This window comes from Muntiacus reevesi, chromosome 6 (assembly GCF_963930625.1).
Source record: "Muntiacus reevesi chromosome 6, mMunRee1.1, whole genome shotgun sequence".
In the NCBI taxonomy this organism is placed as follows: Eukaryota; Metazoa; Chordata; class Mammalia; order Artiodactyla; family Cervidae; genus Muntiacus; species Muntiacus reevesi.
In genome coordinates, this window is record NC_089254.1 from 100980351 (window position 1) to 100992450 (window position 12100).

The window sequence follows — 12100 nt, forward strand, 5'->3', positions numbered from 1 at the left end:
GGGCTCTCAAATGCTGCCCCTCCCCCTCTGTCAGGCCAGCTCCTCCTTATCTTTCAGATCTCAGCTTGGACATCCCTTCCTTGAGCTCCCCAACCATGACACATCTCCCAGTTATGTGCTCTATCACTTGCATCATCTTTCTTTCCCCTGAGGGCCTTGGCAGGTTTACATTTTGCTTGTGATTATTTGGTTCATATCTCCCCTGGTCAGCTCCCCAAGGGCATGGACCCTTCATGAGAGCTTGCGATCGTATTCTGGTTTTGCTCAGTATTCTATCTCCAGCACCTAACAAAGTGTCCCGCACATAGTAAATCCTCAATAAATACTTTTGAGTAAACAAGTGAATGATCCAAGATGTTCTAAAAAGCCTTTAAAGAAAGTGAAGTCGCTCAGTCGTGTCTGACTTTTTGCGACACCATGGACTGTAGCCTACGAGGCTCCTCTGTCCATGGGATTTTCCAGGCAAGGGTACTGGAGTGGGTTGCCATTTCCTTCTCCAAAAAAGCCTTTAAACTTTACCAAATGCAGGGTTTCCATTGATCTAATATGAGATTTCAATGGTTCTGGAACTCTGCTTCAGTCAGAAAATGTATATGAGGTTCTGGCTTGGTGGTAGGCACTCTGCCAGACCTCCTAAGCTGCTGGGACTAAATAGGCTGCTTCGTGTCATGAATGTCTTCTGGAAGCATCTCACACTTGGGTGACAAAGGCCTGTCTCCAGCTTTCTCAAGCATGTTGGGGAGCTTTGGTAGGAAGCCATCTCCTGCTCTAGGTGGATCCCCCCCCCCCTTTTTTTTTTCCTGAAACTGAGGGTTCATTTGGCACACTCACCACATGCCTGGATGACAAGGGCAGTAACAGCTAAATGGGTGGCAAGAAGGTGCCCGAGGAAGCTTTTGCAAGCTCTGAGGGTTGGCTCAAGGGCACTCACTTCCTGTGTCAGGCCAGCCTGGTGGGTTTCTTTACATTAGGACCACCGCGTTAAAGGGAGTGTGGCCAGGTGGCGGAGCCACTGGAGAAAGCTAAGGACTTCTCATCTCAAGCCGCTAGGTTGTCTGTCTATATTTAACCTTCCCACTCGCTGACATGTTTACTTCCTGTCGTGGCTTTGTTGGCTATTTTCAGTGATAAACAATCGAGCTTCTCGCCCTGGCTCTCTCTCTGAATGTTGGCTCTCCCTGGGTTCTCGGTGCCAGCAACCTACCTGTGCTGCTGTGGGTGCCCTGGGTCTCTTTTCCTGTCTGCCCTTCCCAGCTCCCTCAGCTGCTGACTCTTCGCCATCTGACCATCTGCTTTGCTCTGCCCCCCACAACCACCACATATTTCTGGCTGGCTGATGCTTGCAGAGTCTCTGGGTGCCCATCTGGCTCAGACCTGGGGATGTATGGAGACTTCCGTGCCTCCTCTGACCTCTGTTCCCTCAATACCCTATGCAGGCTTGGCTCCCCTGGTCCTAGAATCCTCCCTGCTGCTCAGACCTGGTGGGATAATAGTAACAGTGAGGTTTAAACAGTGAGGAGAAACAGATCACCAGCCCAGGTGGGAGGCATGAGTCAAGTGCTCGGGCCTGGTGGGCTGGGAAGACCCAGAGGAATCGGGTGGAGAGGGAGGTGGAATGGGGGACCCGGATGGGGAATACGTGTAACTCTATGGCTGATTCATATCAATGTATGACAAAACCCACTGAAAAATAAAAAAATTAAAAAAAAAAAAAACAGTGAGGAGGCCATGCAGCTATTGCAATTGGTTTAGCCACGTGAAGCCAGCGTGAATGGGTGGGTGAAAACTTTGTAATCTAATCTTAACACTTTATTATGCTAAAATATCTACTTAAGTGTTTCTACTCTAAATGAAGAATGCCTTAAAGGAAGGGACTGGGCTTATTTATCTTTATATCCTGTGTCCTAGAAAGTGAAGTCGCTCAGTCGTGTCCAACTCTTTGTGACCCCATGGCCTGGGCCTACCAGGTTCCTCCATCCATGGGATTTTCCAGGCAAGAATACTGGAGTGGGTTGCCATTTCCTTCTCCAGTAATAAAGATGTTATTGGTAAATGTTGGTTGAACTGAGGTTGGGGAATGGAAGAGAAAAGTGCACAGAGGCTGATGTTCTGATGTCCGGAAGAAAGGAGGAAAAGTGGGATATTTGTGGTTTTAAGTTCATCCCCTCCATGGCGGAGGTGGGGGTAGGGTAGGGGATATGGGGTGTGGGTGCCCCTGGGCTCAGCAGGAAGCTGCTCTTCCTTGACTTTGCCTCAAAGATCCTGGGGTGTTTCTGGGGGCTTCACCCTCCCCCATCCTCACTCCCACCCTACCCTCCAACATGCCTGAAGCCCCACTGATGATGGATTCTTTTGTCCTGACAAGCAAATGCAAGTGGGACCAAGAGAGGAGTAAGTTTGGGAGGAAGTGGGAAAGCTGCTGACCACAGTACCCAGTATTCAGTGGGAGGAAACGCTATGACATAAGCAAAAAGAGACGATGACTGTCATTTCTCTTCTTTCTTTTCCTTTTTTAAAATGATGAAAGTAATACTTGTTCATGGAGAAAAGGACAGTTATAAAAGCCTTCGTTGTTGTTGTTTAGTCACTCAGTTGTGTCCAACTCTTTTATGACCCCATGGACTGTAGCCCACCAACTCCTCTGTCCATGGGATTCTCCAGGCAAGAGCGCTGGAGTGGGTTGCCATTTCCTTCTCCAGGGGATCTTCCCGACCCAGGGATTGAACCCTAGTCTCCTGCTTGGCAGGGGCTTCCCTGGTGGCTCAGGTGGTAAAGAATCTGCCTGCAATGCAGGAGACCTGGGTTTGATCCCTGTGTCGGGAAGATCCCCTGGAAAAGGAATGGCAAACCACTCCAATATCTTGCCTGGAGAATCCCATGGACAGAGGGGCCTTGCAGGCTACAGTCTGTGGGGTTGCCAAGAGTTGGACAGGGCTGAGTAACTTAACACTTTCACTTTCACCTGGGAAGCCCAAAACCTTCTGCCTTCCTCCACTTCTATATCCTAACACCAACTACTGTTAACAACTCTTTGAGAAGGAGCTGGAAATGTTCTATTATACAAATATATATTTGTATTATATATAATTATATATAATTATATATCATACAAATATATATGTATATATATCATACAAATATATACATATCTTACATATACATAACATGTGTGTATAAACACATGCAGATTGACAGACAGATACAATTTCATGGAAGAAGAAAATGGTGGCTCAGGGAACTGAAATGGAGGATGGAGTTGGAGGTTTACCTGAGGAGGTTGTCCACGTACCAGGCTGGGGCTCCCCAGGGAGCGAGTGATGCACCGCAAGGGTGTAAGTAGGGTGCAGGGGTGTATTCAAATAATTATATACTTGCATTGCAAAAAAAATGTTTGCAGTTTAGGAGGTGGGAAATCTAACATCCAGCTGGCCTCAGTTTCCTTAACTAAAAAATGGGATAATAAAGTACATTCCTCACAGGTTTATTGTGAAGATTAGGTGGGGTAACAGGTATTGCGCCCAACACCCCTCCTAAACTTAATCTCAGAGTGTGCTATTGTTACTGTTGTTACGATGGTTGCTGTACTTGCAGGCCTAGCACAATGCTCAGCACACGCTTGATCGTCTGTCCATCTGTGGTCCATATACAGTAAGAACCTTGTGATTGCATTCCTCTTTTTTTTTTTTTTTTTGCGTTCCTCTTTTCATTTAGGAATTTCTTTCGTTTTTTTCCCCATTGTCTTTATTCCTTTTTTTTTTTTTTCTCTTTACTGCTTATAACTTCTTACTTTATGTTGTGAGACCTTGAAGAAAACTTTCTGGCACCTGATGGATATAAATCCTTGGAGGTATGTGGAGATATTTTAGATAGCAAAAGTTCCTGCCCATTTTCTTACTTCCTCTCTCTTGTCTGGCTCTAAGCTGTTAGAAATGATTAGGTGGGAACATCTACTTACTTGCCAAAGGAAGGACTGTTGTTGAAGCTGAAGCTCCAATACTTTGGCCATTTGATTCGAAGACCCAACTCTGGAAAAGACTCTGATGCTGGGAAAGATTGAGGGCAGGAGGAGGAGGGGATGGCAGAGGATGAGATGGTTGGATAGCATCACCGACTCAATGGACATGAATTTGAGCAAACTCCAGGAGACAGTGAAGGACAGAAGAGCCTGGCGTCTTGCAGCCCATGGGGTTGCAAAGAGTTGACACAACTTATGACTGGATAACAACAACATCTACTCACTACACTTTTACACATGCTACCGGAGATCAATTAGAATTGCTTAAGAAAAATACCTAAAACACATTAGTGCTGCTCCTACTCATTGTGTACATTTTAATTTAGGTTGCATACATTTTAAAAGCATTGACCTTGCAGCTCCATTTGAGACATCCTGACCTAGTGAGTCTGTCCTTCTGAGATACTCTGTGTACTCCTGGTATTTAGAATGCCTGGCTTAAAACTCTTAGCTTTAATATTCTGCATCCCGAATGCTCTTAGTTGTCAGTAAAACTGAGCCTGCCTACGCACTCTTCTATTCTTGATTTATAAATAGGTTCAGCTGCCTAACAATTAAATAGACTATATTTTGCAACATGCACATTCCTTAAGGAGATAGAGGGCAGATGGCTTTTACTCTTATGATGCTATCTGGAAACCATCCTCCTAACTTTCCTAAGTGCATATGTTTTGAAGGATTGGCAAGGAGACTTTTGTCTCACAGGAAGTCTAGTATCAAATTTCTAGCAAATCTTCACAGGGACAGGCCAGGACCAACTTATGCTGGTCAGAGAAGGTCTGCGCTGCATGCTTATATTATACATGGCTACGCATGCCTGTGGCTGTGAGGAATACCAGTGACAAAGGCTATAAGACCCCAGAGAAAAGAACGATCGGTGGGATCCGAGGAGACACAGATGTAGTCCTTAGGTAGAATCAAATATTTGATAAGACTGAAGGAAGGTGAAGGCATGCACATACCAAGGCCTGTGAGAGACGTACCTGGCAACCTGGAAGGGGACCTATGCGGGAGATGGCGTTAAGGTAACCTGTCAGAACTGGGACTTGCATAAAAATACTGGGTATTATACAGCACTTTCAGATATTTATTTTCCCATACAACGGGCTCCCCAGGTGGCTCAAACCTGCCTGCAATGCAGGAGACCCCGGGTTGATCCCTGGGTCAGGTAGATCCCCTGGAGAAGGGAAGGGCTACCCACTCCAGTATTCTTGCCTGGAGAATTCCATGGACAGAGGAGACTGGCGGGCCACACTACATAGGGTCTCAGTTGGACATGACAGACCAAACAACACCTTCACTTTCACTTCCATGTAATACAATGCATGCTGTGCAGTGCTAAATTGCTTCAGTGGTGTAATGCAATGAGTGCTGGGATTAAGTATCATCACTATTTTTTTTGTGTGTGTGTGTGTGGAGAAAATTATGTGAAGAGAAGGAAAAGACTTGTCCCTTAGTTGGGGCCCTCCAGCTGGGTCTCAGCCCCATGGCCTCATTCTGCTCTCCTGTATCCAGGGTTACCCCACCTGGATATAGTGGGTGAGGAATAAGATCAGACATCAGAGCCCTCAAAGTGACCCAGTTCTAGTCTAGCTCCTGCAGCCTACTGGATATGACCCTGGGCCGAAGTCTTAAGTTCCCAAGCCTGTTTTCTCACAGTAAATGTAAGGGGTGAGTCTGGACAATCTCTAGAGTGTAGCCCAGAGGCTGGCTGACAGTAGGGAGGGCCAGGGACTGTCCATACTGAGCGGCGTGTGCAGACGGGGACTGCCTTAGATGGCAGTAAAGGCTGGGAACACAGCGTCCAGGGTGAGCCACTGGACCCGCAAGCCAAAGCGCCTCCCGAATCCCGTTTGCAGGTAGTGAGGGTGGTAGAATTCAGTTGGCGATTTGGTTAAGTTTCCACGTTCAGTTGGAAAGAAAAAAAGAATGACCCCAGGTCTGTTCCTTTCCCAGGATTTGGGGCACAAGAAGGCTGAGAAATCCCGTCGGACCAATGGGGGGCTCCACCGAGCGCAGTCTGTGAATCCCCCGGGGGCCGCCCCACCAAGCAGAGCTTCCTAGAGGGTCAGTCCTGGTGGGCGCTGAAGAACCGGCGAAGAGGAGTCGCCCGCATCCACGCCGGTCCTCCCAGCCCCAAGTGTGCGGGGGCGGCCCGCCCCTCCGACCCGCTCCCCCCACCTCCACGGCCAGGCCTCGCCCGCCTCGACTCCGATCCGCTGGCGGGGGCGCGGGTGATGCGAATTCCTCGAAGCTTTAAGTAGCTGCCCGGGCTCTGAAGTTAGGATCCCCCAAAGGGTCGCTGAGGTGCGCACTCACCTCCCCCCCCACCCCAAGTCACAGAGGGCCTGGGGTGGGGGGGTGGACGAAGGCAGGGAGAACGCCTCTCCCGGTCCACCTAGAAGGCCAGTCCCATCCCAGTCCTGCCAGTCTGGGCTGTGCCGGAGGGGATTTGGGGCGCGGGGCTGACGGCTGGGTGGGAAGGCGGAGGAACAGCTGGAGGTGGCAGGTAACGGCAGGCCGGGCGAGGAGGGGGCCGGGCCAGGGCGGAGGCGCCCCCGGGCCGCTTGAGCACCTCTGGGGCACCCGCCCGACCTCCGCCGGCTTAGCCCGGAGTAGGGACGGTGAGTCAGATCTCGGGCACCCGCGGGTCGGGCGGGGAAGGAGGGCAAGTCAGGAAATGACATCAGAGGCCTGTGTTTGGGGAGGGGGTGGCCTGCGCCCGGCCGGGGCGGCGGGGCCGGAGGGGCCCGCCTGGAGGGGAGGGGGCCGGGTTGGGGGCTGGGAGCGGGGGCGGGAGGACCTCGGCGAAGCCCGCGGCCCCGGGGCCGGAGCTGGGCCTCTTCCTGGGGGAGTTTCCCGCCGCGGCCGCCTCCCCGCCCCTCCCCGCCCCCTCTCCGGGCCGCTCCTTGTATGGTCTGCGCGCCGCGCTCTCCCCGCCCTCTCCCTCCCTCCGTCTTCCCTGCGTCCCTCCCCGCCCGGCTGGACCGGGACGCAGAGTCCGCGGACTCGGCTGCGAGGCGGCCCCCGGCAGACGCGGCGCGCACGCTCCGGCCCGCGGTGAGGCGCGGGGAGCCGCCCGGCGGCCGCCCACGGGGTCGGGGAGCGGGGGCGCCGAGGGGAGCCGGGCCGCGGCGCCGGGGGTGGGGGTCGGTCCTCAGCCCGGCTCGGCGCGGCGTAACCCCTGCTCCCCGCCTCCACCCCCCGCAGCCCGGCCTGGCCATGGCGGCCCCCCGCCCGCCTCGCGCGATCTCCGTCTCGGCTCCGGTGTTTTACGCCCCGCAGAAGAAGTTCGCCCCGGTGGTGGCCCCGAAGCCCAAAGTGAACCCTTTCCGGCCCGGCGACAGCGAGCCGCCTCCGGCCGCTGGGGCCCAGCGCGCACAGATGGGCCGGGTGGGCGAGATACCCCCGCCGCCCCCAGAAGGTAGGTGGCCGGGCTTGGGGGCTGGACCTCGGCGGGCGCCGGCCTAAGCGGGGAGTGGTTTCGGGAATTCGGGGGATGTCTGGAAAGGTTGCGGCGGAGGGGGCTGGGCTCCGACACCCAGTCCCGAGCAGATGTTCTTAGCTCATCGCGGAGCTCGTGGCTGGGAGCCAGGGCTCCTGGGACAGTTCCAAGTCCCCCCGCCTGGGGGTGGGAGGCGGGAATGTGGGGCGCGAATGTTCCCCTCTGGGTCCGTTTTCCGAAGTGAAATGGGAGATGCACCCCTTCTTTCCTGATCGGAGGCTCTCAGGGCCCCCTGCGAGCACTCCCTCCCCCCGCCTTTACTTTCTTTCTTGTGTGCTCCGGGACCCTCGAGAGACTTCTTGGGTTAGAGGTTAGGGGTTAGAACAGCTTCTTCAAGGAGGGGAACTTGACGAAGGGTCGGCGGGCCCCTGCTGACCGCCCTCCGTCTCCTTCCAACCCCAGACTTTCCCTTACCGCCTCCTCCGGTGGTCGGGGAGGCAGATGACGCCGAGGGCGCCCTGGGAGGTGCCTTCCCACCTCCGCCGCCCCCGATCGACGAACCGTTTCCCCCCGCGCCTTTGGAGGAGGAGATCTTCCCTTCCCCACCGCCCCCGCTAGTGGAGGAGGGAGGTCCTGAGGCCCCCACCCAGCTCCCATCGCAGGTACGGAGGACCTGGAGGGGCAGCTACAGCGGTCACATCCCCAGGGAAGGAGAAGGAGGGTCCTTTTCCGCCGACCTTGGAGGCATCTCAGCCCTCAGGGAGGACGGGGTGGAGGTGGGGAACTGGGATGGGGCGCTCTGACCCCTGCCCCTTTAGCCCAGGGAGAAGGTGAGCAGTATTGATCTGGAGATTGACTCCCTGTCTTCGCTGCTGGATGACATGACCAAGAACGATCCCTTCAAAGCCCGGGTAAGGAGCAGGAGAGCAGGGAAGGCAGGGCAGTGACAGCCGGGCTGGAACTCACGCCGAGGGCCACAGCCTCCTCTAAGGCACTTCTCTCTCCTCTGCCTTCCCTCACAGGTGTCATCTGGATATGTACCCCCACCGGTCACCACTCCATTCATTTCCAAGTCCAGTACTAAGCCTGCAACTGGGGGCACAGCACCCCTGCCTCCCTGGAAGTCCCCTTCTAGCTCCCAGCCTGTGTCCCAGGCTCAGCCTCAGAGCCCGACACAATTCCATGTCCAGTCCCAGCCCCAGGCACCCCCCCAGCCTGTGCCTTTGGCTACCACCCAGGCTCGGGGGCCCCCAGCCCCATCTCCAGCCCCTAAGTTTTCTCCGGTGACTCCCAAGTTTACCCCTGTGGCTTCCAAGTTCAGCCCTGGAGCACCAGGTGGACTCGGGTCCCAGCCCCATCAGAAGTTGGGGCCCCCTGAAGCTCCCTCTTCCACTGGCACAGGCTCCCCTCAGCCCCCCAGCTTTACCTATGCTCAGCAGAAGGAGAAGCCCCAAGTGCAGGAGAAGCAGCATCCAGTGCCGCCACCGACTCAAAACCAAAACCAGGTGAGGGTTACAGGGAGACTGGGCTGATTCCCTGGGGGCTGGAGGCCAGGGAGGCAGGAAGACCGGGCTGAGCCCTGGGGGCTGGAGGCAGGGCTAAGTCCAGGATCCTGAGCCTGAGTGGGGTGTGGGGTGGTGGGATCGTTTTCAGCCTCTAGGATTGGATGGTGGAGAAAGCGCTTCTGGGGGAGAGCCTGGCAGGGTCTGAGGCTGGGTGGGGCCTGACTGGGAGTAAGGTGACTGAGTTAGGGGGCGGATTTGGTGTACCTTCCCCTTTGCCCTGCCCCAGAAAATTAAAGAGAAGGATGAGATCATCAGCAGTCTAACTTCAGATCTTCCCTTTTCTTGGATTCTTGAGTTAATCTCTGCTCTTCTACGTGCTTTCCCTGCCCGAGGGCCCATCTGGTGATAAGAGCCACTGGCAATAAACACTGGTAAACACTGGCTGAGGCAGTCAGCTACTGCTTTGTGCCAGGCACTGTGCTCTGTACTCAGGAGGGAAGAGACCTCAAAGAGCTTGAGCCTAAGGAAGTCAGTGGACCTGTTATAGAATTCCTCGCTCACAAGACCCCAGGAAAGTTAGGTGAACTTTGAGCCTCGGTTCATCATCTACCTTCACAGTGGTTGTGAGGATTACATGAGCCAGAGCTGATCCTGGGGGTCTGTATTGAGCGCATGAATACTCAAGGTAGAAAAGTTATCACTCCTGTCTGAGCATTCCCGCCTTCCAGTTCAGGAGACTAATCGTCTGGGTTGAAGGGATCTTTCCAGATATTTGGTCCAAACAACCATGGAGTTGACTGACAGCATGGATTTCTGTGTGTGTGTGTGTGTGTGTGTGTGCGTGTGCGTGCGTGCGTAAGACACTGTAGGAAGAGATGCCAAGTGCCAATGCGTTTTGCAGAATTCCGTTGTTACAGGAACTTCAAACAGGGAGCCAGTGTGGAGGCTGGCACATTAGGAAAAGGCATCAGGGTGCTGATGTGCCTTTAATGATGGCGGGATTTAAGAATCCAGAGAGGAGAGGGAAGGGCATTCCAGTGGGAACAGCATGAGCAAAACTCAAGGGGCACAGATACATCAGGGGTGTCTGGAGGACAGAAAGTAGAAGGCCCCTGGGGGGAAATTGTAGAGCTACACTTAGAGAGGTGGGTGGGGGCTTGGGGAGGCAGCGGGGATGAAATAGTGCACCTAGGGAGCCTGTGGGTCCTGGAGAGACAAGAATGTTGTCTGAGTAGAGGTGTGGCTGCGTCAGGAGGTTTTGGGGAAAGTTTTTCCAGCAGAGGTGTGGACTAGACGTGGGAGGTCAGTGACGCGTGGGGGTGCACTCCTGGGTGACAGTAACATTGGCAGAAATGAAAAATAAGGCCCAGATCAGAGAGCTCTTACAAAGGAAGTGCCTCCAGCCTCATTAGCTGATAAGCAGTTGGAAGAGGATGGGAGAGGAATTAAAAAAAAAAAAAAAAATGCCCGGATGTGTTGGGGAATGACAGAGTTGCTGACAAAATAGAGAAGTCCAGAAGGGGAAATGGTGTAGACGGGAAGGGGAGGGTCCAGCTGTCAGCATGTTGAGCAACAGGTTCCAGGAGGATCTCTTTTCAGCTGGAACTGTCATTCAGTCAGAAAGAGGGGGGTGGGTGGCAGGAGGGGGCCAGGCCAGAGGCGTGTGCACGCATGGAGGTCGTGTGCGGTGAGAACCGCCGCCCAGGGGCTGCTCACACCGGGGGGCTGGGAAGAAGCCTGGGGGATGCTCCTGTGCCCCCGGGAGGAGCGGGAAGGATGGCAGGAGGAGGAGGAGAGTCATGGGTCAGGGTGGCATCTCCAAAAAAGAGTGATGGCCGAGGGGCCCCTTCAGCACGGCTCCGTGGGGGATGAGGGCTAACGTAAGGCCAAGGATTGGGCAATTCAGGATTCAGAAGCTGTGTCCTTTTGAGGGGCAGTGAAGGAGTGAGAGGCTGGTGAGAAACTTGGGAGTTGCCCAAATAGCCTGTTCTCAGAGGTTGGCAGGGGAACACAGAGGGAAGATGTGCGTGCGTGCGTGCGTGTGTGTGTGTGGGTGTATGTGTGGTCTGTGTGTATAGGGTTGACGTTAGGGGAGGAAGGCTCAGGTGTGTGTGTGAACCAGGAGGAAGAAGCCCGTGGAAGAGAGGGCTTGGGGTCCCTGAGAGCTGGGCGCACTGTTGGTGCCAGCTCCACCCTCGGGACATTTCCAGCCCAGAGACCTTGGACAGGGTGGCTGCAAGCAGGCTTTTGTGATGAGGGAGCTTGGGATGGCGGGCTTCCAGCTCCTGGGTCACGTAGGAGGTGAGGTCATCTGAGAGCGAGGGGGCAAAGCCGCGGGGGGCTGGAGGCGATGGAAAGGTTTGGAACAGCTGCTCTGGGGCAGGCGAGACTGGGAACCCGCAGCAGCCAAATGCCAGCCAGCTGCGCCTGGATGGAGGGTGCGGAGGGCCCCCGCAGTGTTTGGTGACCTCCCTCTGCAGTCGTCTCCCCACCTACTTTCTGCAGCTGGGAGGCAGAAACAGGAAGCGGGCGGTGGCGTTGAGCCCAGGGTTGATTGAGATCGGACTAGATAAGGGACGGTAGCCGACTGGTGGCCAGGGTGCCTGTGAGAGCGTTGTGGAAATCAATGGTCGAGGGAACCGGGCCTGTGGGGAGGCCAGACGGAAGGGAGCGGGTGCAGAAGGCATGTGGGAGAGGGTTGGGAGTCAGAAGTGCCAAGGCTTTTCTGAGCAGGTTCCTTCAGGGGGTGAGAATGGGAAACGGGGAGGAGGTGATGGTCAGGAGGTTGAGCCCAGGATCTTGGAGGTGGCAACTGGTAAATCTCAGGTCCAAGGGGTCCCACCGTGGAAGGTGACTGAGCCGGAGGGACATTTGGAGCTGTTGGGAGTTGAAGAGGCGTGAGTGCCACGCATGTTGAACCTGGAATGTTGGTGCTGGCAGGCAGAGAGAGGTGGGAAACAGCAGCTGGATTGTGTCGTGGAGTGTGGATACCCAAGGGGAGCCGATATCAGAATAGTTCATACTTCCAAAGAACGGAAGAGGCATTTGAGTGGCACCAGAGAGCGAGGGCTGGCTGTGTCCTCTTCCTCTGTCCCCGAGATGCCAGAGGGAAAGACTGGGAGCGGAAAAGGTGAA

At 54.6% G+C, this 12100-nt stretch overlaps 1 protein-coding gene across 2 annotated transcripts in view; it reads left to right on the plus strand.

The window, feature by feature from the left end:
• ZYX (zyxin) overlaps positions 1-12100 on the plus strand; it is a 38998-nt gene that overhangs the window by 23037 nt on the left and 3861 nt on the right. Inside the window, exons 1-5 of one of the 2 annotated variants that reach the window (XM_065939275.1) lie at positions 6925-7075; positions 7226-7439; positions 7923-8122; positions 8279-8371; positions 8483-8965. In XM_065939275.1, the coding sequence (XP_065795347.1) occupies positions 6929-7075; positions 7226-7439; positions 7923-8122; positions 8279-8371; positions 8483-8965 (1137 nt within the window). In that variant the 5' untranslated portion in view covers positions 6925-6928. Of the gene's footprint in view, positions 1-6924; positions 7076-7225; positions 7440-7922; positions 8123-8278; positions 8372-8482; positions 8966-12100 lie in introns of those variants that run through there. The other variant, XM_065939276.1, reaches the window with a different exon arrangement.